The sequence below is a fragment of the Dromiciops gliroides genome, chromosome 4 (assembly GCF_019393635.1).
Source record: "Dromiciops gliroides isolate mDroGli1 chromosome 4, mDroGli1.pri, whole genome shotgun sequence".
NCBI lineage: Eukaryota > Metazoa > Chordata > Mammalia > Microbiotheria > Microbiotheriidae > Dromiciops > Dromiciops gliroides.
In genome coordinates, this window is record NC_057864.1 from 195110605 (window position 1) to 195133021 (window position 22417).

At 38.6% G+C, this 22417-nt stretch overlaps 1 protein-coding gene across 11 annotated transcripts in view; it reads left to right on the forward strand.

The window, feature by feature from the left end:
- Window positions 1-22417, forward strand: part of TANC2 (tetratricopeptide repeat, ankyrin repeat and coiled-coil containing 2) — a 558975-nt gene that overhangs the window by 359260 nt on the left and 177298 nt on the right. For all 11 annotated transcript variants that reach the window (XM_044000435.1, XM_044000439.1, XM_044000440.1 and 8 more), the window contains one exon: window positions 20443-20706. In XM_044000435.1, the coding sequence (XP_043856370.1) occupies window positions 20443-20706 (264 nt within the window). The remainder of the gene's footprint in view (window positions 1-20442; window positions 20707-22417) is intronic.

Sequence of the window (22417 nt, forward strand, 5' to 3'; positions counted from 1 at the left end):
TTAGATGAGAAGATAAAACCCCCAGTGTCTGTTTAAATAGCAAGGGGAAAGTAAATGGGGAGAAACTATTCAGATTTCATCTTCTCTCCTGGTGACTTATCTCCTTCTCAACCTACTCAGAAACCACCCTTACCTCCAAAGTTTCCTCTTTTTTTTTTTTTTTTTTTTGTGGGGCAATGAGGGTTAAGTGACTTGCCCAGGGTCACACAGCTGGTAAGTGTCAAGTGTCTGAGGCTGGATTTGAACTCAGGTCCTCCTGAATCCAGGGCTGGTGTTTTATTCACTGTGCAACCTAGCTGCCCAGTTTCATCATCTTCTACCAAAACCCCCTCAGACTCCTCCACTGCCTCATCCACCAGAGCCACTACAAACACCACCATGGCCTCCAAAACCACTGGACTTAGCCCACTCCAGAGTATCTTTGTTTCCATCAATCTCCTCTTCTTCCATGGTTTCTTTCACAGCTTTTCAGAGCTGCTTCTGAGTTAAAGTTCATGAAACTGAACCCTTTCAATGACCTTGTTTCCCAGTCTGTGACTATCCTGGCACCAACAGAGCCATAAAATGAACCATTCACTGTTTCTTCTGTTGTGTCTTCAGACAGCCCTTTGAAGAACAAAGTTTTGTAGGACTGGCCCATTGGTGCTGCATTCTATGTGGTTAAAAGAATTCAAGTCTTCTTTTGTATCTTCCACAGAGGGAAATTCAATAAACGTGTACCCTTTAGATTGGCCTTGATTGTTGTGGGCCAAGCTGACCAACATTGCCTTTCTCAAACACTTCCTGCAGACTTTCTTCATTGGCACTGTAAGTGAGATTATTCAGTAGCAGTGTCTTTGAGCCTGCCTGCCTGCTATTATTCCCACTCCAGGAATTCTTTTCACCTCTCAAATTCTCTTGTCCTTGACTTTTCAAGTTTCATTTCAGAGCCAAGGACTTTGGAGCCACTAAGTTCCAGAACTTTTCTATGTCTTCAGCTGATCCAAATTCCATGGTGGTACCAATAATGGGGACATCTACAGCTTTAACAGCAATAGGTTGTTTTTCCCCCTTTGGCAGGTGTGGTATCCATAGTTTCTTCTTCAGAGTCTTCCTTACCTTCTTCCTCCTCATTCTTAGAGTCTTGTTTGGCCAGAACCATTCCCATTTTTGTGGCTTTAGGTGGCTCAAAGTCTTCATCCTCCTCATCTTTACTATCCTCTTTCTTAGAATTCTTCCTATTTTCTCCCTTTGGTTGAGGGAAACTGCTGCGTTAGCTGAGGTGACTGTTGCTTTAGCGAGGGTGGCTCCCTTCTTGCCTGGTGTGATGACCGCTTTGGCTAGGGTAGCCACTTTTATTGGCAGGGCCATCGTGACTGCTTTCCTGACGAGTACCGTGGCAACAATGGCTTTTTGGGCTGCTAGTACCTTGTTTGCCCTTCTTCTGAGGAACCACAACCTCTTCTCCACTGCTTTCTTCTTCATTTTCTGACATGACATCATCCTCACTGTCTTCTATCTCTTTGTGAGGAGGACCCATAATCTTTGACTTGCTTTCCAGAGCTTCATCATGGTAGTGGTGCATGACTCCAAATGGGGCAGAAGGTGAAGATGCATCAGCATGGACCCAGGCAACTTGGGAGGAATTCCACCCATGAGCAGCAAAGGGACACTGGCAGAGACTGGAATAAAAGACTCCAGACTATTTTTCTTATTAAAATGTCTAAGTCTGTGGTCCCCAGGGCCAACACAGTCACAGGAGCCAGGGGAGTAATAAATATATAGACCCCCTTTATTCTTTTTTTTTTTCTTTTTCAGTGCAATGGGGGTTAAGTGACTTGCCCAGGGTCATATAGGTAGTGTCAAGTGTCTAAGGCCAGATTTGAACTCAGGTACTCCTGAATCCAGGGCCGGTGCTTTATCCACTGTGCCACCTAGCTGCCCCCCCACCTTTATTCTTACCTAGTTTAAATTTACCCTACCTCCCAAATATTTCCACCTTCATTTAATCTCAGCTCAAGAAATGATCCCTTATTCCCCAACCACCCCTCCATCCTTAACTCTCCTAATCTGCCTTAAAACTCCTCTCAAAATATAAAAATAAATCTTAGATAAGATTATTAATTCTCTGTACACCATTGTACATTTCAGTACTTGGTCTGCTTTGAATTGTGTCAGGATTGTGGAGAGTAAAAATTCAACAAAGGTAAACTTGGTGGAGTAGACTAAAAAGGGTTAAGAAACTGAAGCAAGATATGTATAATCATTAATAAAATGGGTCAGACCATCCCCCCTCAGTGGGTCAGTGACCTGGATGAGACTGAAAAGACCATATTTATTAAAACCCCAAAAGAAAGCGGGGGTAGGATAGGGTAGTAGGAAAACCTTACAATTAGCAGCAGCTGGAGAAAAGTGGGCTGATCTTCAGGTGTGGCTGATCATACACCTCTCTGACAATTAAGGAATGCTAATTGCTTTATGAGACTCAACCAGTTCTAGTGGTCTTGGCCAGAAAAACAGAACCACCTCAATCAGGATTCTTCTCTTCCCCTTAGCTTTCCGCTTTCGATATCAAATCACCCCTAACTTTGACAAGGAAAGGCAAGGACTGGAGAGCCCTCCTTGGGGGAGAGACCTAGTCTAAGCTGGTTTTTCTGTTTATAGGTAAACAGAAGTAGGGGTCACACTTTAAACTAGTTATTAAACAAATGCCCCACTGGCTAGAAGTGATCACATTCCTCAACCATGCCTTTAGTTTGGACTGGAAGAGATTTCCTTTTGAGGTAGGCTGAGAAATGCTGTTTAACAAAATGGGGAATAAGATGGGTTACAGAGTAATTTTGGTTATTAAATAATATAACATAATTTTAATTTTCCTTAGGTTGTATAATAGTCCCATATTTGTGGTTCATTGGACACTTCCAATTCACTACATATAATCCAACTTCTATTGGATTCATTATATTCTCTGGACCACAAACTGACCAATGAGAACCTTTTGAAACACATTGTTACTTTTTATAACCTTGTTTGCTTTTGAGTTAACTGCCCCTAATTCCAGTGCACCAGCATAGAAGGGATTGCCCTAAGAAGCACTAATTATCTGATTTGCAAGAGGTTTTCAAGAAGATCTATATGTTGGGGAATCTATAGATGGTATTGTTATTTAGGTAGATGACTTTTGAGGTCTCACTATAGATACAGATTGACAGATGGATAGACAAATATAGATAGAGTTAGGTAGGTATTCAGTAAAAAAAAAGTTTGAAATATTCCTAGAAAAACAATAAATGTGTCCATATATCTATATAGGTGTGAGATGTGGCACACCTGAGCAGTTTTAATTTGCGATTTAGAGCATTTTTTCATTCGACTATCTGTTTTTTCATTCGACTATCTGTTCATATCCTTTGACCATTTATCATTTGGAGAATAGCTCTTGTTTTTTATAAATTTGGCCCAGTTTCCTATATATTTCAGAAACTTGAAGCCTTTATTTAGAGAAATTCACCATAAATTGCCACCACCACCACCACCCCACCCCCCATTTCTTGCTTTTCTACTTATTTTGCATATTTTAGTTTTGTGCAAAACCTTTTTAATTTCATGTAATCAGTATTATCCATTATACTTCACATGATCTTCTCTGTCTCTTACGGGGCCATAAACTCTTCAGTTATCCATAGATCTTACAGGTAAAATTTTCCATGCTCTGCAAATTTCCTTATGATATCACCTTTGATGTTTAAATCATGTACCCATTTTAACCTTATCTTGGCGTACAGTGTGAGAGGTTGGGCTATGACTAGTTTCTGCCAAATTGCTCTCCAGTTTTCCCAGCAATTTTTCTCAAATGGTGAGTTCTTGCCCCAGAAGCTTGGATCTTGGGGTTTATCAAACTCTAGATTACGATAGACATTTACTACTGTGTATTATGTACCTAATCTATTCCTCAGATCCACTGCTTTATTTCTTCATAGCTAATCTTTTGGTCATACAAGTCTTTGATGAAATGCTTTATCCTGGTTATTTTAAATTCTTTTGAGAGCATGTTTTTCATGACTCATAGCCATACAATACCAGTAGTGTGAGAAAAATATGGGCCCCCCTCAAAAGCTGTCTGGGAGGTGAATTTCAGCTGGGAGAAGGGTGCTTACTAATGGCTCCTTTCCTCCCCCTCCCTAGCAATCAGGATCACATGATGAGAGAGACCCAGGGCTGGTCACATGGGGGAGGAGTTTAGAGGGCTGCCCCTTTGATTATACTGCATTCCAATTGGCTAGCATTTGGCACCAGTGTCTTGGCTTGAAGATTGTAACTGAGGAAGAGGGGTGGAGCCAGCCCGTTAAGAGATAAAAGGGTCCAAGTCCCATGCTAGCCGCCATTTCCATTAGGGAGCTGGCCTGTTCACGTTGGAATTTATAAATAAAGGCTTTTGATACTTCTCTAACACTGAGTCCCAGAAATTTTTATTTTATCTTATTTTTATTGATAGCTTTTGTGTTTACGTCACCTTCATTTCAGAATATATCCTTACCCTCCCCTCCCCAGCAAACCATCCCTTCTAACAAAGATTTTAAAGAATTAGAAAAGAAAAACAGTTCAGCCTGACCAGCCAGCACAACAACTGAATCTGATATACAATACAATGAGTTTCCCACTTCAGCAAAGATGGGAGGGAGATACATTTTCTCAATTCTTCTCTGAAACTAAACATGGTCATTTTAATTACTCAGCATTCACTTTTGCTTTATTGTTCCTTTTTTATTGTTCCTTCTGGCACATAGCACTTATTTTGTTTTCCTGGCTCTCTTTATTTTACTCTGCCTCAGTGAATATGTCTTCCCATTCTTCTTTCATGCTAAATGAAGTACAGGGCATAGGTTATATTCCCAGATAAGCTCCCCTGTGTTTCAGAGTCACACATTTCACTCCTGGCAGCCATCTGCCCGTCAAGTTCTCTGGATCTCAGTTCCCTCAGCAGCAAACTGATGGGATTGGTCTGGCCAGAGATATCAAATTCCCTACCCTAAAACTCCCAAGTGGGTCTGAACCAAATTAAAAGGTAATTGGGAAATGTTTTTTTTTTTGTTTGTTTTATTTTTCTGACCTGATGAGTTTTATTTTTTTATTTTTTTTTATTGGGTAGTTTTCAACATTCATTTTCATAAGATTTAGAGTTTCAAATTTTTCTCCCTCCCTCCCTCCCTTTCCTCCCCCCTCCACAAGATTGCAATCAGGTTATATATGTACAATCCACAAGTGTTCTTTTTATCACTTCTTTCTATAGCAGTGCATAGTATGCTTCCTCATTAGTTCCTTGGGATTGTCCTGGATCATTGTACTGCTGAGAGTAGCTAAGTCATTCACAATTACTCATTGAACAATACTGCTGTCACTCCGCACAATGTCCTCTCAGCTCTGCTCACTTCACCATACATCGATGTTCATTAGTCTTTCCAGGTTTTTCTGGGATCATCCTGTTTGTCATTTCCTGTAGCACAAGTCCATTCCACTACAATCATATAACACAGCTTTTTCCATCATTCCTCAATTGATGGACATTCCCTTGATTCTCAATTCTTAGCCTACACCAAGAGTTGCTATAAATATTTTTTGTACAATTTTCCCCCTTTTCTCTTTTTCATGATTACTATTGTTAACTGTTTCCCTTCCATCCTATTCCCTTCCCCATGATATTTATTCTATTATCCATCTTCTTTCATCCTATCACTCTTTAAAAGGGATTTGCTTCTATCTGTCCCCTCCCCCACTCTGCCCTTCCTTCTTTTGCCCCTCTCTCTTTATCCCCTTCCCCTCCTATTTTCCTGCAGGGTTAGAGAGATTACTCCACCCAATTGAGTGTGTCCATTATTCCCTCCTTGAGCCAATTCTAATGAGATTGAGGTCTTTGAGCCAATTTTAATGAGTGTTAGGGTCATTTACTGTCTAGATTAAATAAATTACTCCACCCAGTTGGGTGTGTCTATTAGTCCCTCCTTGAGGCAGCTCTGATGAGTTTAAGATCTTTGAGCCTTTTCTGATGAGTGTAAAATTCATTTACTGCCCTGCTCGTCTCCTATCTCTTCCCCCACTCCATAAGCCTTTTCCTGTTACTTTCATGTAGGATTTTGCTTCTGCCCTTCCCCCTCCCCCAATGAATTCCCTTCACCCCTCAATTTAACCCTAAAGATGTTATCATCTAGCTAAGTAAGAGTGGACAAATCATCACCCCTGGAACCAGGGGGATCCCAGCCAAAACCTGGCCTCAGACACAAGACGATCACCCACTGTACGACCCCAGGTATGTCCCCCAGCTCCAATTATTTTAAGATGGTAGTTTATTTATTTATTTTCTTTGCAGGGCAATGGGGGTTAAGTGACTTGCTCAGGGTCACACAGCTAGTAAGTGTCAAGTGTCTAAGGCCAGATTTGAACTCAGGTACTCTTGAGTCCAGGGCTGGTGCCTTACCACTGTGTCACCTAGCTGCCCTCCAATTTATTTTTTTTTTTATGGTTCTCTAGGGTCTTGTATTTGAAAGTCAAATTTGCCATTCAGTTCAGGTCTTTTCATCACAAATATCTGAAAGTCTTCTTTTTCATTAAAGTCCCATTTTTTCTGCTGAAAGATAACGCTAAGTTTTGCTGGGTAGGTGATTCTTGGTTGTAATCCCATTTCCTTTGCCCTTTGGAATATCATATTCCATGCCCTCCGGTCCTTTAATGTAGAGGCTGCTAGATCTTGTGCTATCCTGACTGGGGCTCCACAGTACTTGAATTCTTTCTTTTTGGCAGCTTGCAATATTTTCTCCTTGACCTGAGAGCTCTGGAATTTGGCTATATTCCTAGGAGTTTTCTTTTTGGGATCTCTTTCTGGAGGTGATTGGTGGATTCTTTCAATTTCTATTTTAGCTTCTTCTTCTAGAATTTCAGGGCAATTTTCCTTGAGAATATCTTGGAAGATGGTGTCTAAGCTCTTTCCTTGATCATGGTTTTCAGGTAGACCAATAATTTTCAAATGGTCTCTCCTGGACCTATTTTCCAGGTCAGCAGTTTTTCCCAGAAGATATTTCACATTGCCCTCTATTTTTTTATTCATTTGGATTTGCTTTATTGTGTCTTGGTTTCTCATAAAGTCACTGGCTTCCATTTGTTCAGTCCTAATTCTTAGGCAATTATTTTCATCAGAGAGCTTTTGTACCTCCTTTTCCATTTGACTTTTCAAGCTGTTGACTTTTTTCTCATGCCTTTCCTGCATCACCCTTATTTCTCTTTCCATTTTTTCCTCTACCTCTCTAATTTTATCTTCAAAGTCCTTTCTGAGCACCTCTATGGCCTGAGACCAATTTGTATTTTTCTTGGAAGCTTTAGATATAGGAGCCCTGATGTTGACATCTTCCTCTGAGGATGCCCCTTGGTCTTCCTTGTTACTGAAGAAACTTTCTATGGTCTTCACCTTTCTCTGTCGGCCTATCTTGCCTTTCTTTAAGTAGACTTTTAGCTCCTTAAAGTGGGGCACTGTATCCAGGCTGCAGTATCCCAAGCTTAAGATGTCCCAGGTGGTATGATTTAAGGAGAATCAGGTTCTTCCCCGGCCCAGCCTGTTTCCTGGTCCTAGATGACCCCAGACCAACCTGCCAATCAACCAGCTTTGTGTGTTGTGGTTGTTAGCTCCGACAAGTCTGTGCCCCTCCCCTACCTGGGCCACTTCTACTGGAGCCTACCACCTGGTTCTCAGTAGGGGTGTAAAATCCAAGTTCTCCCTTAGCACCAGCATAGACCCCTGTAGTCTCTCCCCTGCCCAGGGCTCAACCCACTCACCAGACTGTGAGCTTAGTTCCAGACAACACTGGTGCTTCAGCTGATTCAGAGGCTCTGGGGTTCTCCTTCTCTGGTGAGGACTTCCTGAGACTGGATCTGTGTCAGGGTGACTGTGGGGTTGGGCCCGACTCCTGTATCAGCACAGCAGCACCCTCCTTCAGACCTTCCAAGCCGTTCTTGGTTAAAAGATGATTTCAGCACATTCTTCTGTGAGTTTTGCTGCTCCGGGGATTTTCCTGTGACCTTATTTGGATGTTTTTTGGAGCAATCATGTCATGAATTCGGGAGCTCACTGCCTTTCCTCCGCCATCTTGGCTCTGCCCCAGAAGTCTCCCCAGAACTTTTTTAATGGGGTTTCTCACAATTTATTTCTCACAAGTAGAATAAAGGTATTGACAAAGCAGGCCTTTGTTTCAGGGCAAAGTTTGTAGTTATGAAAGGAACTTTGCAGTCCCTTAAAGACAATCCAGGCTCCCTATTATCTGTTTGAAATACGTATTCTACGTACACACACACTCTCTCTCTTATAGGTTGTTCACTTAAATAAATGTCATAGTCTAGATAATCAGATAATAAGTATTCTTTATCCTTATGTTTTTCTTACATAGCTATCCCAAACTTTTTGAGTGATTTAAGAAATTGTCCAAAAGGTTCCACAGTATTCTGGCTCTTAATTCAACCAGTACAGTGTCATATACAAATAAGCTCATGTGTAGAGAACTCCATGAATTATCAGGATCTTCTTTCACTTTGGACTCTCCTGAATCTTCTCTATGACATATGTATGGGAGATACCCTAGTATTTTGTTCTCATTAGTCAATAATACAATTGGATGCTATTTATCTTCTAGTTAATTAGTAAAAGATATTTTTAATACTAGTGTTTTGTTGGTGATACTGTATAGTTGGGAGTTAAGGAATACTACAATCACTATAAAATTTAAAATGAGTGCCACTCAGAGGAAGTGTGGCCAGTGGATAAAGAGCTAGCTTTGGAACCAGAAAGACCTGTGTTCAAGTCACACCTCTGACACATACTGACTGTAACCTTGGGCAAGTCCCTTACCCTCTTGATGCTGTACTTACTTCTCTAAGACTTCAAGTTGTAGAGAATGTACCAGCCTGCATTGGTAGAGGGAATTTACTTATTTAGGATTTCCCCATGTCATAAAAACATAAGTTCAGCCCCTGTCGCTATTATTTAGAGGGCAGTCGAGAACATGGTAGGTGTTATGTAATTAAGAACTAGAGTAAAGGATGTCATCATAGAAATGTATGATCAAAAAATAAGATAGGCTTACCTCATAGTGAAAGTGAGAGATAATGCATAGACAGCCCATGTGTTCTACTATCATCTTTACAATGTGAAGAGAAGGCAAGGAAGACCTGCCCCCCACCCCCAGAACATTCCTCTGAAGAGAACTTCTTAGAGGAAATGAATGAGTACCACAAATTGGGCAAACACTAATAGGTTGTGATCTATATCACTGAAGAGAAATCCACATGCATGGGATAATAGATCCATTAGAGTTTTTTAGAATTGATGTCTAATATTAAGTCCTTTATAAAGCATTTAGTTTCTGGAAAGACTCCTTTCTTGCAAGCTCCTGAGCCAAAAGAAAGAAACTAGAAAAGAAAGAGCACAGGTACCATCACCAATAAGTCATGTTGACTTCACATAGGTGACCCTGTTATCCATTAAAGAAATAGCCTAGCACTTAAGAACAGTTTACAGGGAGAGGAATAAGGGGAGAAAGGGCCATAAAGTAGTGGAAAGTCAGAGCCTAGAAGATAATTTATGAAACAAGGAAGACCAGATTTTTCTTTGTATGAGTTTTTTCATCTCACATCTTGTGATTTTAGACTTCCTTTCCATCTAAATGTCTAATATAATTGAACTTGCATTTACCACCTTCTTGTATAGGCAAGAGAACACGTCAGGCTCTACAGCTTAATCTCTCTGTCTCTAAAATATAAGAATGCTGTTAGGTATGAATAATAACAGTTTTGTTGGGTTTATATAAACCGCATGAGGATCTTGTGGTATGACTTAAACTCACTTTTCTCCTTTTCACTATTTTTCCAAATACTCACACTTGGGACAGCTTTTACATAATAGTCTTAGACCAAAAGATGTAGTATTGACTGAATAGAGAAAGTAGAGAGTCTTATGGGATATGGTTCAGGTTAGGGGCTACATGGAGACAAGAAAATTCAAGCTACACAGTGGAAGACCACAAAAGGAAAGGAATTAATGTTCCATTTGGACATTTTATGCAAAGAATAGCATTCTGACTCTTAGCTATGTTGAGCTGCAGCAGCATTGAGATGCTGCTGAGTCAAGCTGCCCACTGTGTCTAGCTGTGCTGAGCTATCCTCCCCTTTCCTCCAGCCAAAGACGGCAACTGGGATCACCTGCTGTTCAGGCTGAGAGAGGAGCTCAGTGAGTAACCCAGCCTGGAACAGACTGTGCCTCCAGGGCCTCAGAGTTTTTGGTGCCAGCTGCTGCTTCTGATGCTTGGCTCTCGGACCAGTGAGGGGGTTTGGCGGTTGGCCAGGGTGAAGTGGTTGCAGTCTCTGCTGGAGTTGGGGCGAAACACCCTGGTTCTGAACCAATGGGCTGAATCAAGTGGTGGTGGCCCAGTAGGGGAGGGGCACAGGCACACCAAGCTTCCAACCATAGAGAGTCATATATCAATCAGAAATCTATTTCCCACTTGAGAGGAGTCATCAAAGAAAAAAGTAGATAATAGACAGCTTCTTTGGGGGAGAGGCAGACCAGAATACACCCTCAGAAGAAGATAATAACAAAGTCAAACCTCCAATATCCAAAGCTTCCAAGAAAAATATGAATTGTTCTCAGGAAATGGAAGTGCTCAAAAGGGACTTTGAAGAGAAAGTAGGGGAGATAGAAGGAAGATGTAGAGAGAGGGAGGAAAGAATGGAAAGAGAAATGAGAGCAGTGCAAGAAAGTCATGAGAAAAAGAGTCAACATTTTGAAAAGTCAAATGGAGAAGGAGATACAAAAGCTCTCTGTAGAAAATAATTGCCTAAGAATTAGGATTGAACAAATGGAAGCTATTGGCTTTATGAGAAATCAAGACACAGTAAAGCAAATACAATTGAATAAAAAAATAGAGGGCAATATGAAATATCTCCTTGGAAAAACAGCTGACCTGGAAAATAGATCCAGGAGAGATCTTTTGAAAATCATTGGACTACCTCAAAACCATGACCAAAATAAGAATTTAGACACCATCTTTCAAGAAATTATCAGGGAAAATTGCCCTGATATTCTAGAAGCAGAAGGTAAAATAGAAATTGAAAGAATCTACCTATCACCTCCTGAAAGAGATCCCAAAAGGAAAACTTCCAGGAATATCATAGCCAAATTCCAGAGATCCTAGGTCAAGGAGAAAATATTGCAAGCAGCTAGAAAAAAGGAATTCAAATACTGTGGAGCTACAGTAAGGATAACACAAGATCTAGCAGCATCTACATTAAAGGACCAGAGGGCATGGAATATGATATTTTGGAGGGCAAAGGAACTGGGACTACAGCCAAAAATCACCTACCCAGCAAAACTGAGTATAATCTTTCAGGGGGGAAAATAATACTTCAATTAAAAAGAGGACTTTTAGGCATTCCTGATGAAAAGACCTGAACTGAGTAGAAAATTTGACTTTCAAATACAAGACCCTAGAGAAAAATAAAAAAGTAAACAGGAAAAAGAAATCATGAGGGATATTAAAATATTAAACTGGGGCAGTTAAGTGGTGCAGTGGATAGAGTACCAGCCCTGGAATCAGGAGGACCTGAGTTCAAATCCAGCCTCAGAACTTGACAACTTACTATCTGTGTGACCTTGGGCAAGTCACTTAACCCCAATTGCCTCACCAAAAATAAAATAAAATAAACTGTTTACATTCCTACATGGGAAGATAATACTTCTAACTCATAAGAACTTTCTCAGTATTAGGGCAGTTAAAAGGAATATACTTAGACAGAGGGCATAGGTGTGAATTGAATATAAAGGGATGACATCTGTAAAGCATTTATTTTTTGTTTATCCTTGTTTGTTTTGGGGCAGACAGGGTGGGCTAGTATGTGTCTGGGGCCAGATTTGGGCTTGGGGCCTCCTGGGTCCAGGGCTGGTGCTTTATCCACTGTGTCACCTAGCTGACCCATGATGACATCTTTAAAATAAAGTTAAGGGGTAAGAGAAAGAATAACATTCTGAGAAAGAATTTTCCATATATCCTGACTTCTTGTTCACTCATTTAAGTAGATATGTAAGCTGGGAACCGTAGAGCAATTGAATCCCCAAGCCTTAGAACCAAATTAAATTATGCTTTAGTCAAGTGAGCTAATGTGTCCCCAAACTACATGGTTTAGGGCTTTTTGTTTGTTTAAGAGCTAGTTCAGAAGTCATTGTTCAGAAGATGACAAAGGAGCATACCTGCAGAGAAACATGTACACTGTTGCCCGACAAGCTTAGAAATTAGAATTCTTAAGTATGTCATGGGGTTCAAAATTACCACAGTGGAGAATATAGGGCTTATTAATCAGTTGTCTCCTCCAAACTATGTGGAAGAAAGTAGTATTTTTATTTGTCAGACTTAATTAAAGTCTGTGACTTTGATTGCATAATGAAATAAAGTAAATATAGGTAAAATGTCAAACCTTGTAGGTTTGAATTAGTTCCAAGCATGACTAGTTTAAAGTTGAACACAGACCATAGCCTATTGGGAATTTCCCAGAGAAAATCACCATGTTTACATGAGTAAACTGCTTAGAACTGTGTTCACAGTTCTCCATATTGTTTAATCAGTGTCAAAACAGCCAATTATTCTTCCTGCTCTGTGTCTTTGGACCACAGCCCAAAGGTCAAATTTACCTTGGAATCCTCAGTGGCTTTTTGAAACTAATGAGCAGTCCCAGTTTTCCTCAACTATCAGAACTGACCCAGACAATGAAACAAAGCTTCATCTGGAACAAACCCCCAAGGTTGTCTGTTAAGACAGTGACTTCCCTAAATTCAACAAACATTTATGAAGTGTCTACTGTGTGCAAGGCATGGGTATGTCACCTAATTTCTTAGTGCCCCCACCCCTTCCCACCCCCAGCCATTATCAAACACTATAAGGTACAGATAAGTTGTTGATCTGCTTTGCTGGATGGTTTCTATCCTAGGAGTTGCCTATGCCAATGAAATTAGAGGGTTCAAACAAACAAAAAAAGACACAAGGCACTCTTGCAAGCACTGAAAAATATTCATTAAAAGAATTTCATTTATACTATGAACCTTCTTTCAGTCTGACCTAGTACTGCCAAAGCCTCCTCAAAAATGAGTGGTTTAGTCTTTTTTTTTTTTTTGGTGAGGCAATTGGGGTTAAGTGACTTGCCCAGGGTCGCATAGGTTGTAAGTGTCAAGTGTCTGAGGCTGGATTTGAACTCAGGTCCTCCTGAATCCAGGGCTGGTGCTTGATACACTTCGACACCTAGCTGCCCCAGTGGTTTAGTCTTAATGTGACTGGTAGTAACCAAAAATACTATAGGGAATCTTAGCAACTCTTGACTATAGGACACTTAGATGCTACTGACAATCTAAGTAAATACTTTTATAATATCCAATGATTCTTTTAAAGCTTCAGGAATTCTTGTAGTGATCCACACTTTAAAATTACAGAATAAAAACAAAAATTATTTCAAGTTTAAACTTTTTCAGAATGGCCCAAGCTCCTACCTCCTGTTTGAATATTTTATCTGGGAGGGGAACTTTAACTCTCAACAAATTCTAGATTTCCATTGTAAAAGGGAGTTTCTCTATCAGGAATTCCTTACATGTCCAAAAATCTCTTCAAAGAGTAGGAACTTGGGGGGAGGTAGGGAGAAAGTCAGGTCAAAGGGAAAGGTCAGTGGATAAAGCACTGGCCCTGGATTCAGGAGGACCTGAGTTCAAATCCGGCCTCGGACACTTGACACTACCTATGTGACCCTGGGCAAGTCACTTAACCCTAATTGCCTCACCAAAAAAAAAGAAAGAAAGAAAAAGGGAAAGGTCAGGGGCATAAGAGGAGAGGGAGGAGACAGAGTACTTGGAGGCTTTACTGAATTGTTACAAGAAAATAAGCTCAAATACCAAGTTTGTGACAGATTCCAAGCATGGAACTACAAGTAATTCAAAGCATTACCTTTAAATTGGGAGCAGTGGAATTCTTCATGTCAGCAATTTCTTTGAGGACATAGAATATTTGCAACATGTAACTAATTATTATTTGGTTTTATTGTAGAATCTCAGCAACTTTGAAAAGTATCAAAGACTATCCTTAGAGCCTGGAGCACCATGGAAGAAAATAGTGTTTTCTTGCTTTAGAATCCTTTTGTTCTTGTTCAATTGTATTTTTCAATCATGCCCAACTCTTTGTGACCCCATTTGGGGTTTTCTTGGTAAAGATACTGGAATGGTTTGCCATTTTCTTCTCCAGCTCATTTTATAGATGAGGCAAACAGGGTTAAGTGACTTGCCCAGGATCATACAGCTAATAAGTGTCTGAGGCCACATTTGAACCTGGGAAGATAAGTCCTCCCAACTCCAACCCCAACACTCTATCCACTGCCCTACTTAGATGCCCACAATTATATTAATACTCCTAAATAAAAGATTCTAAAGGGTTGTACAAATTCTTCAATTAAGTTGGTATTTAATTATGTAGTGGAAAAGTAGTATGTAGTAGGAAACAAAAAAGACTTGAATTTGAGGCCTGGCTTTGACAGTTTCTACCTAGATGACTGTGAACAACTCGTTTCACTTTTCTGATTTTCTCATCAATAACAAGGAGATAATAGTGTGCATATTACTACCTCATAGGGTTGTTGTCACAAAATCACTCAGCCACAAAACTGAATGTGTATGTGTATGTGTGTGTGTATTAATATTTATAGATATAGATAAATGTGTGTATGTGTGTAAATTTATGCAGAGTAAAGTGAGTGGAACCAAGATCACAATTTATATTATAGCAACAACATTGTAAAAATGAGCAATTTTGAAAGACTTAAGAATTAATTAATGCCAGTAATCAGCCCCAACCCAGAGACCCTAATTTTGATGCTGCCAACCTGCTGACTAGATATACAGAGTGAGACATGTATTTTTAGCCATAGCTAGTGTGGGGATTTGTTTTGCTTCATTTTGTGTATTTGTTGCAGAAGGTTTAGTTTTTATCCCCCAGGTTGGGAGGTGAAAGAGAAAGAGTAGATGCTTAAGTGAAAAAATAAAATTTAATTTGAAAAAGGAAAAAAGAAACCCCCTTGAATCCAAACCATTGACCTTGGCAAGAGTGAGGAGTGGGAGTTGCAAAGTCAGGGAATGCCAGCCAAGGTGATATATATTGGGGACTCTGTGAACCCTGAGATTTCTACAGTTGCTGTGAAGTCCTGACAAGAATCCTGAAATATCTATAATATAAAAATGATGGCACTAATTGATGAAACTATTCCAGTGCGTCTGGGTTAGTATATAGACAAAGTAGCTTAGTGATTGATGAGTCGGGAATCATTCAACAGAAGTATGAGTGATGTATGCACACAAACATATGTGCATGTGTTCATATACATTTTCACATGTGATATATGTGCATATACACACTGAGACATACACATGTGCCAATATCCCACCTGCCATAACAATTTCAATGCAGATGGCATTGACCATTAACATAGACACTGAACATGCATGACATAGACTGGATATATTAATGTTTTTATTATATACTAGTTCTGTATCCTAATAAAATAGAAAACACATCCTATCAGTTATAGGTAAGAATTTTATATGTTTTTTTTTGTTCAATGATATCCTCAGCTCTATATTAAATAACATTGTATTATAGATCAGTGCAGGAGGGCCATAAGAAATACTTTCATTCTTAAACTTAGATTAAATGAGATAAGAATGGAAATTAGGGAATTAGAATTACTTTAATCTGAAGAAGGAAAAGTTGTAGAACCAGAAAGTATTAACAGTTTATACTTGACACAGTCTCATCAAGTGCTATCTGATAATGAAAGAGATAACAAAAATAATACCAATGTCTCAAATGGTTTTGAAGAAGAAATACCACAGTTCAAATTCTGAAAAGCACTTTTTAAGTTTAATGGCCCAAATCCAACTAATAGACCAATTATACTAAAACATAATAATTTGAAAAAGCTAGTTTCTCCTATAACACAATAAAAAAATACATTCTCTGACAATATTTGATGAGAATTAAAAAAATTCAGGACCTGCACACAACAATGCAACCATTGTTGCTGCAGCCATATACATAGAGCTATCTAGAAATATTCCCAAGGGCAGGTATCAAATGCCATCGTGGCAGAAGAGACTTGAGAAAGCTATTAAGGATCTGCAAAAAGACATTGGAATACTAAATCAATATCTAGACAGTACATGCAGTAGAAAATTTGAATACTGTATTACTTTATTAAAAAGACTGACAAAGAAACAAATAGAACAGAATTCAGAACACACACACACAAAATATCAGAAACTCTTGGTATTCTTAAACTACAGTTCCTCCTTTGAAAAATGAGAAGTTGGGTTATATGGCTATAAGGTCCCTTCTGGCTCTAAACTATTATCCTATGAACAATTAAAAACAAGTCAAATAATCACAATGATACAAGTAGTCAACATAGCACAGAGAACAAATCAAATTATTGATCAAAAACTATACCATCGGGGCAGCTAGGTGGCACAGTGGATAAAGCACTGGCCTTGGATTCAGGAGGACCTGAGTTCAAATCCAGCCTCAGACACTTGACACTTAACTAGCTGTGTGACCCTGGGCAAGTCACTTAACCCTCATTGCCCTTCAAAAAACCAAAAACTATACCATCATATAAAGGTTCCAGAAGCTAAGAAATTAGAACAGAGAACCCCCAAAGAATAATAATAGTTAGCATTTAGATAGCATTTTAAAGTTTGCAAAATGCTTTGCAAATGTTATCTCAGTTGAAACTGTGCTGTAGGTGCCATTATTATTCCTATTTTACAGATAAGGAAACTTGAAACAGACAAAGGAAACTTGAAACAGACAAAGACTTGCCCAAGATTACACTGTTAGTCGAGATGAGACTCCAAGCCCCCAGTGCTCTATCCACTTTGCCACCTACCTGTAGAGGATGTGAAGAGTTACTGGTCCATCTCCATGGTCCAAATGAAAACACAAGTTGGACCAAACACAAAGCAGATAATTTATACTGTGTTAATATAATGAACGAAAGGACACATGTCAAGGAAGATGACATGTAGCTTCTCTGCAAAATTGGAAAATAATGGGTCCAGATAAGACCTTAAATACTTCACAATGAATCATAAATGGCTAGCAAAGCATTTTGCTAGTTTCCTCTATGATGCAAACTTGATCTCGTCTCTCTCAACAGATGGCATCACATAATTATTACCAAAAGATGAAAATAACAGTAACCCTCCAAATATAAGCCAAAGACATGTTTTTATATATCGTTCCAAGCTTTTATGGCTCAAAAAAACTATAAACATTAATAGGAAAAGAGTGGAGGAACAAAAAGGGTATGCCCTTTTTATCCCAGGGATATAAAGAGCAATTCACTATTGATTTTATCGTGATTATTGAACAAGTGATCTAAAAGTGCCATAATGTTTACACTGCCTTCATTAATGTAGGAAAGCTTTTTGCCTTCAGTCGTTGCTTATGGGTTATTTATGTGCTGCAAACTTAAAATAAGCACTGGAGAATATTTATTTTAAATCTAAAAATAGTGACAATCATAGAGAATTTGATATCCATATATTAAAACCCATTCTCTGTTTAAAATACCAATACAGTCATTAATTAATCAGATATTTATTAAGGGTTTAATAATGTCAAGAGTAAATGACATAAAATGTGGCATTTTCCAGGGAAATAGTTTAATTCTACTATGGTTCTGACTAGCTTAAATCCATTTTCAGCACCTCTAAATAGTATGTGGATTTCGAGTCAAAGGAGTTATACCAAAACATCACATTAATGACTTGATGCACATGTATGACATCAAGTTATATGTGACTCCAGCACATTAAAATTCAGCTTCATATCATAGAAATTTTTCCCAATTATATCAGATTGTCACTTGGATACAAGTGCACCACAGAAGAATAGATACTGAAGGATTTGAGTTTCCATGTGGTAATCAAATCAAACCAATAAATGAAGTTGATACTTAAAACCAAGCAAGATAGATTGAGCATAATGCTATCAAGAAAAAAAAAGCTGAGGCTGCATGTATAGAAACTGTCTTCCTAAAGTAAAAAAAGCTTCAAGGGAAGAACACTTAAAGTACTTAGTATCTCCTCAATACCAGTCTGTGTATACGTTTGACATGATAAATGGACCACAATGTATCTCCAAACAAAAACTTGAATGAAGTTACATGAATAAGGAGCTCTTCACCCTGAGGCAGCTAGAAGAAGATTAACAATCCCTAGACAAAAAGGAGAAAAAGGATTAGCAGACCTTAGAGCACATGGTAAACAGGTTAAAAACACAGAAATACTTTTGGAGCAAATAGACCTCTCTTCACAAAGCAACAGTAAAGGTTAATAACAGGATTTGTCAAATGTAACCCAAAGCAGGTTTATCTCTGGATGAAACCTATGAAATGGCTAAGATCCAAGAGGGGAATTAAAAGACCCTCCATGGGAGAGATCCACGTGTACTCAGCCAAAATTATGTCAACAGAGAAGCATTGAAAAATTGGCTACACTGTGGAGATTCGTTTATAGAAACAAAAGAGGTTTATGATAATTCAGAATCAGGTCACTGCCACCAAAAATTATAAAAAGATTATAGTTAAGAAGCCCAGAGTTATTAATCAGATTACATTATAAAATGAATCAGTGAAAACTGCACATATCACTTCAGATTGGGGGGGGTACTTAAAAATATATGATTAGGTGACTAGAGTCCTATACTAAGAGCTTGGTACCTTTTTTCCCCCTAAAGTAACAGATAAAGCCTTATAGTACAAACACAAACTACATATAATATACTTGAGAATCTGATGGATAGACTACTCTGGAACCAGAGCATCAATGCAGACAGAACTGTTTGTTGCCCAAGGTTGTTTGGGTATAATATTGAATCATAAAAATTCAAAAGTATCATTTTTAGTTGATGTGTACTGAATTTTCATGAAATACAAACTTCATGAAATTAAGAAATTTTAAAAATATAGAGAACTAGTGAAAGAAATTAAAACCATGTGGGAATAGTATAAGATACGCATCATCTCTATCTTCCATCTTTCAATAGTTGTCCTAAAGATATTTTAAATGACTCTATAAAAAATAAACTTACACACCAATACTCTTATCCAGTCACAGAAACATTATTTTATCTACCTGCACGACAATCCACAAAACATTAAATATAAAAGAATTATAGAAGGATAGCAACTTGTCCTCAGACCATTTCAAACTGAACCTCACCAAAAATCATGAGAAGGATGAAATAGCAGGATAATAGTACATTTGTAGGGTATGAGGTTGCAAAATGCCCTCTTCACAGCCACTTTGCAGGGCATATATTATCATTACTATTTGCAGAGGAGAATATTCATCTTAGAAAATTCACTTTAAACCAGCCTCTGAAGAGTTAAGTGAGTTGCCCAGTATCAAAAGGCTTCTAAATAGCTAATCTGAAACTTAAACCCAACAGTTACTAACTCCCAAATCTAGTGTTCCTTCCACCATACTGTGCTAATACTATAAGTTTATAATATAATAGGTTTTTTATTTAAAATATTTATTTAGCCACAACATTTTAGTACTCAAGCACTTTTATTTTTCAGAATTTGTTCTTTTTAGTTCAGCTCAACCAGCAACTCCAACTACTTATTGAAAATCTTGAACTAGATGTCCTGTAGGCATCTTAAGCTCAATATATAAAACTCATTATCTTTTCCCTTCCCAAACCTTCCCTTCTACCTTCCCTTTATTATCAAGAGCACCATCCTACCAGTCAGCCAGCCTCAAAATCTAGGTATGATCGTCAACTACACAGTTTCACGAAGTTCCATAATTAATTAATTAATAGCTAAGTTGTATAAGTTCTACCTTTGCAATATCCCTGATAGATACCCCTTCTGACACTGCCACCATCCTTCATTCTCAGACTATTGAATTAGCCTTCTAACTGGCCTCCCTGCTTAAAGTCTGTACCTATCCCAATCCATCCTCCACTTGACTATCATATTGATCTTCCTAAAGTGCTAGTCTGATCATATCTCCCTGCTATTCAGTAATCTCCAGTGGCATCGTCATGAATGCCAATGCCTCCCTTCTATTCATTATTTCCAAATTATTCTTTATATGTGTGTACATAAATGTCTCCTCATTTTTTTTTCTTTGTAACCTGAATTCTTAGCACATAGTAAACAATAAGTGCTTATTAGCTTGACTTATAGTTGTTAGTTACCATGTATATGAGATGGTTTCACTTTGTTCTTGGTATTCTAAGCTTAGACATGAAATTATTATTTTTAAGAGATCCTCACAAATGATGGTTTGTAACAAGTTTTCTCATTCATTTTTTCCTATTTGTTTTGTTCTAGCTACTTTGACAAGCTATTCTGAAAATGTGGAACGGACAAAGTATGGTGGGGAAAGCAGTAAAGAACTAGGATCTGGAGGAAACCTGAAACCTTGGCAGTCTCAAAAATCCAGCATGGATTCATGTTTATACCGAGTAGATGAAAACATGACAGCCTCTACCTATAGTCTTAACAAGATCCCAGAAAGGAATCTGGAAACAGTGCTGTCCCAATCAGTACAATCTATTCCACTTTACCTGATGCCACGGCCAAATTCAGTAGCAGGTAAGATTTTTTTTTTAAATCTAGTTATTTTTGTTGATTAGACTCAACTGAGATAACAATAAACTCTGTGCCATCAGTATTTATATTTTTCTATCCATTTGGGGGATTTGGATGTGTGTGCACATGCTTGCGTGTATTTGTAGGCACATAAGGACATTTGCATTTACATATTTTGCATCTATTTTGGGAAGGGCCTCTTCCTAAGATGATGATTTACCTTGTCTGCGAAAACAGTAATATCAGAAACAGTACCTATTCAGGCCCAGACCTGTAGATCAGGTTATAAAAGGTTTTAAATGTCAAAAAGAGGATTTTATATATGATACTGGAGTTTATTGAAAAAGAGGGTGACAGGGCAGCTAGGTGGCACAGTGGATAGAGCACCGGCCCTGGAGTCAGGAGGACAAAGCACCAGCCCTGGGTCCAGGAGGCCCAGAGCCCAAATCTGGCCCTAGACACTAGACAACCCACCTTGTTTGCTCCACAAAGAACAAGGATACACAAAAAATAAATGCTTTACAAATACCATCCCTTCATATTCAGTTCAGACCTATGTCCTCTGTGTATTCCTTACTGAAAAAGTTCTTATGAGTTGGAAGTATTTTCTCATGTATGAATGTAAACAGTTTAACCTTTTAATGTCCCTCCTGATTTCTTTTCCCTGTTTACCTTTTTATGATTCTCCAGGGTCTTGTATTTGAAAGTCAAATTTTCTATTCAGTTCAAGTCTTTTCATCACAAATGTCTGAAAGTCCCATTTTTTCCTCTGAAAGATTATAATCAGTTTTGCTGGGTATGTGATTTTTGGCTGTAGTCCCAGTTCCTTTGCCCTCTGGAATATTATATTCCATGCCCTCTGGTCCTTTAATGTAGATGCTGCTAGATCTTGCTTTATCCTTATTGGAGCTCCACAATGCAAACAGTATTTGAATTTCTTTTTTCTAGCTGCTTGCAATAAAAAAAAAAAAGAAAAAAAGAAAAAGAGGGTGACATGGTCAGTCCTCTACTTTGGGAAGATCAATTTAACAACTATGGAGGATGGGCTGTAGTGGGGAGACACTTGAGACAGAGACCAACCAAAAGTGTATTGAAATTGGCCAAGCATGAGATGATGAAGACCTGTATCATCATGGTGACAGTGTCAGAAGAGAGAAGGGGATATATCGGAGAGATGCTATAAAGTTAGAATTAACAAGACTTGACAACTAATTGGATTTAGAAAGTGAGAGAAAGTAAGTCAAGGATGATACGTACATTTCAAGGCTGGGTGACTGAGAGGATAGGGGTACCTTCAACAGTAATGGGGAAGTTCAGAAGGGGAGAGAAGTTGGGGTGAAAGACAGTAAGTTCAGTTTTGGACATACTAAGTCTGTGTCTACAGGACATGCAGTTTAATCCAGCTGGCAGTTGGAGATGCAAAATTGGAAGTGAGGAAAGAGATTTAAGAATAAACAGAGGGCGCAGCTAGGTGGCTCAGTGGATAGAGCACCAGCCCTGGAGTCAGGAGGACCTGAGTTCAAATCCTACCTCAGACACTTAACACTTACTAGCTGTGTGACCCTGGGTAAGTCACTCAACCCCAATTGCCCCGAAAAAGAAAAAAAAAGTGTAAAACATTAAAAAAAAAAAGAACCAGAGAAATAGATGATAAATGGAAGCTCATGAAATCACCAAATAAAATAACATAAAGAGAGAAGAGAAAAGGGACCAA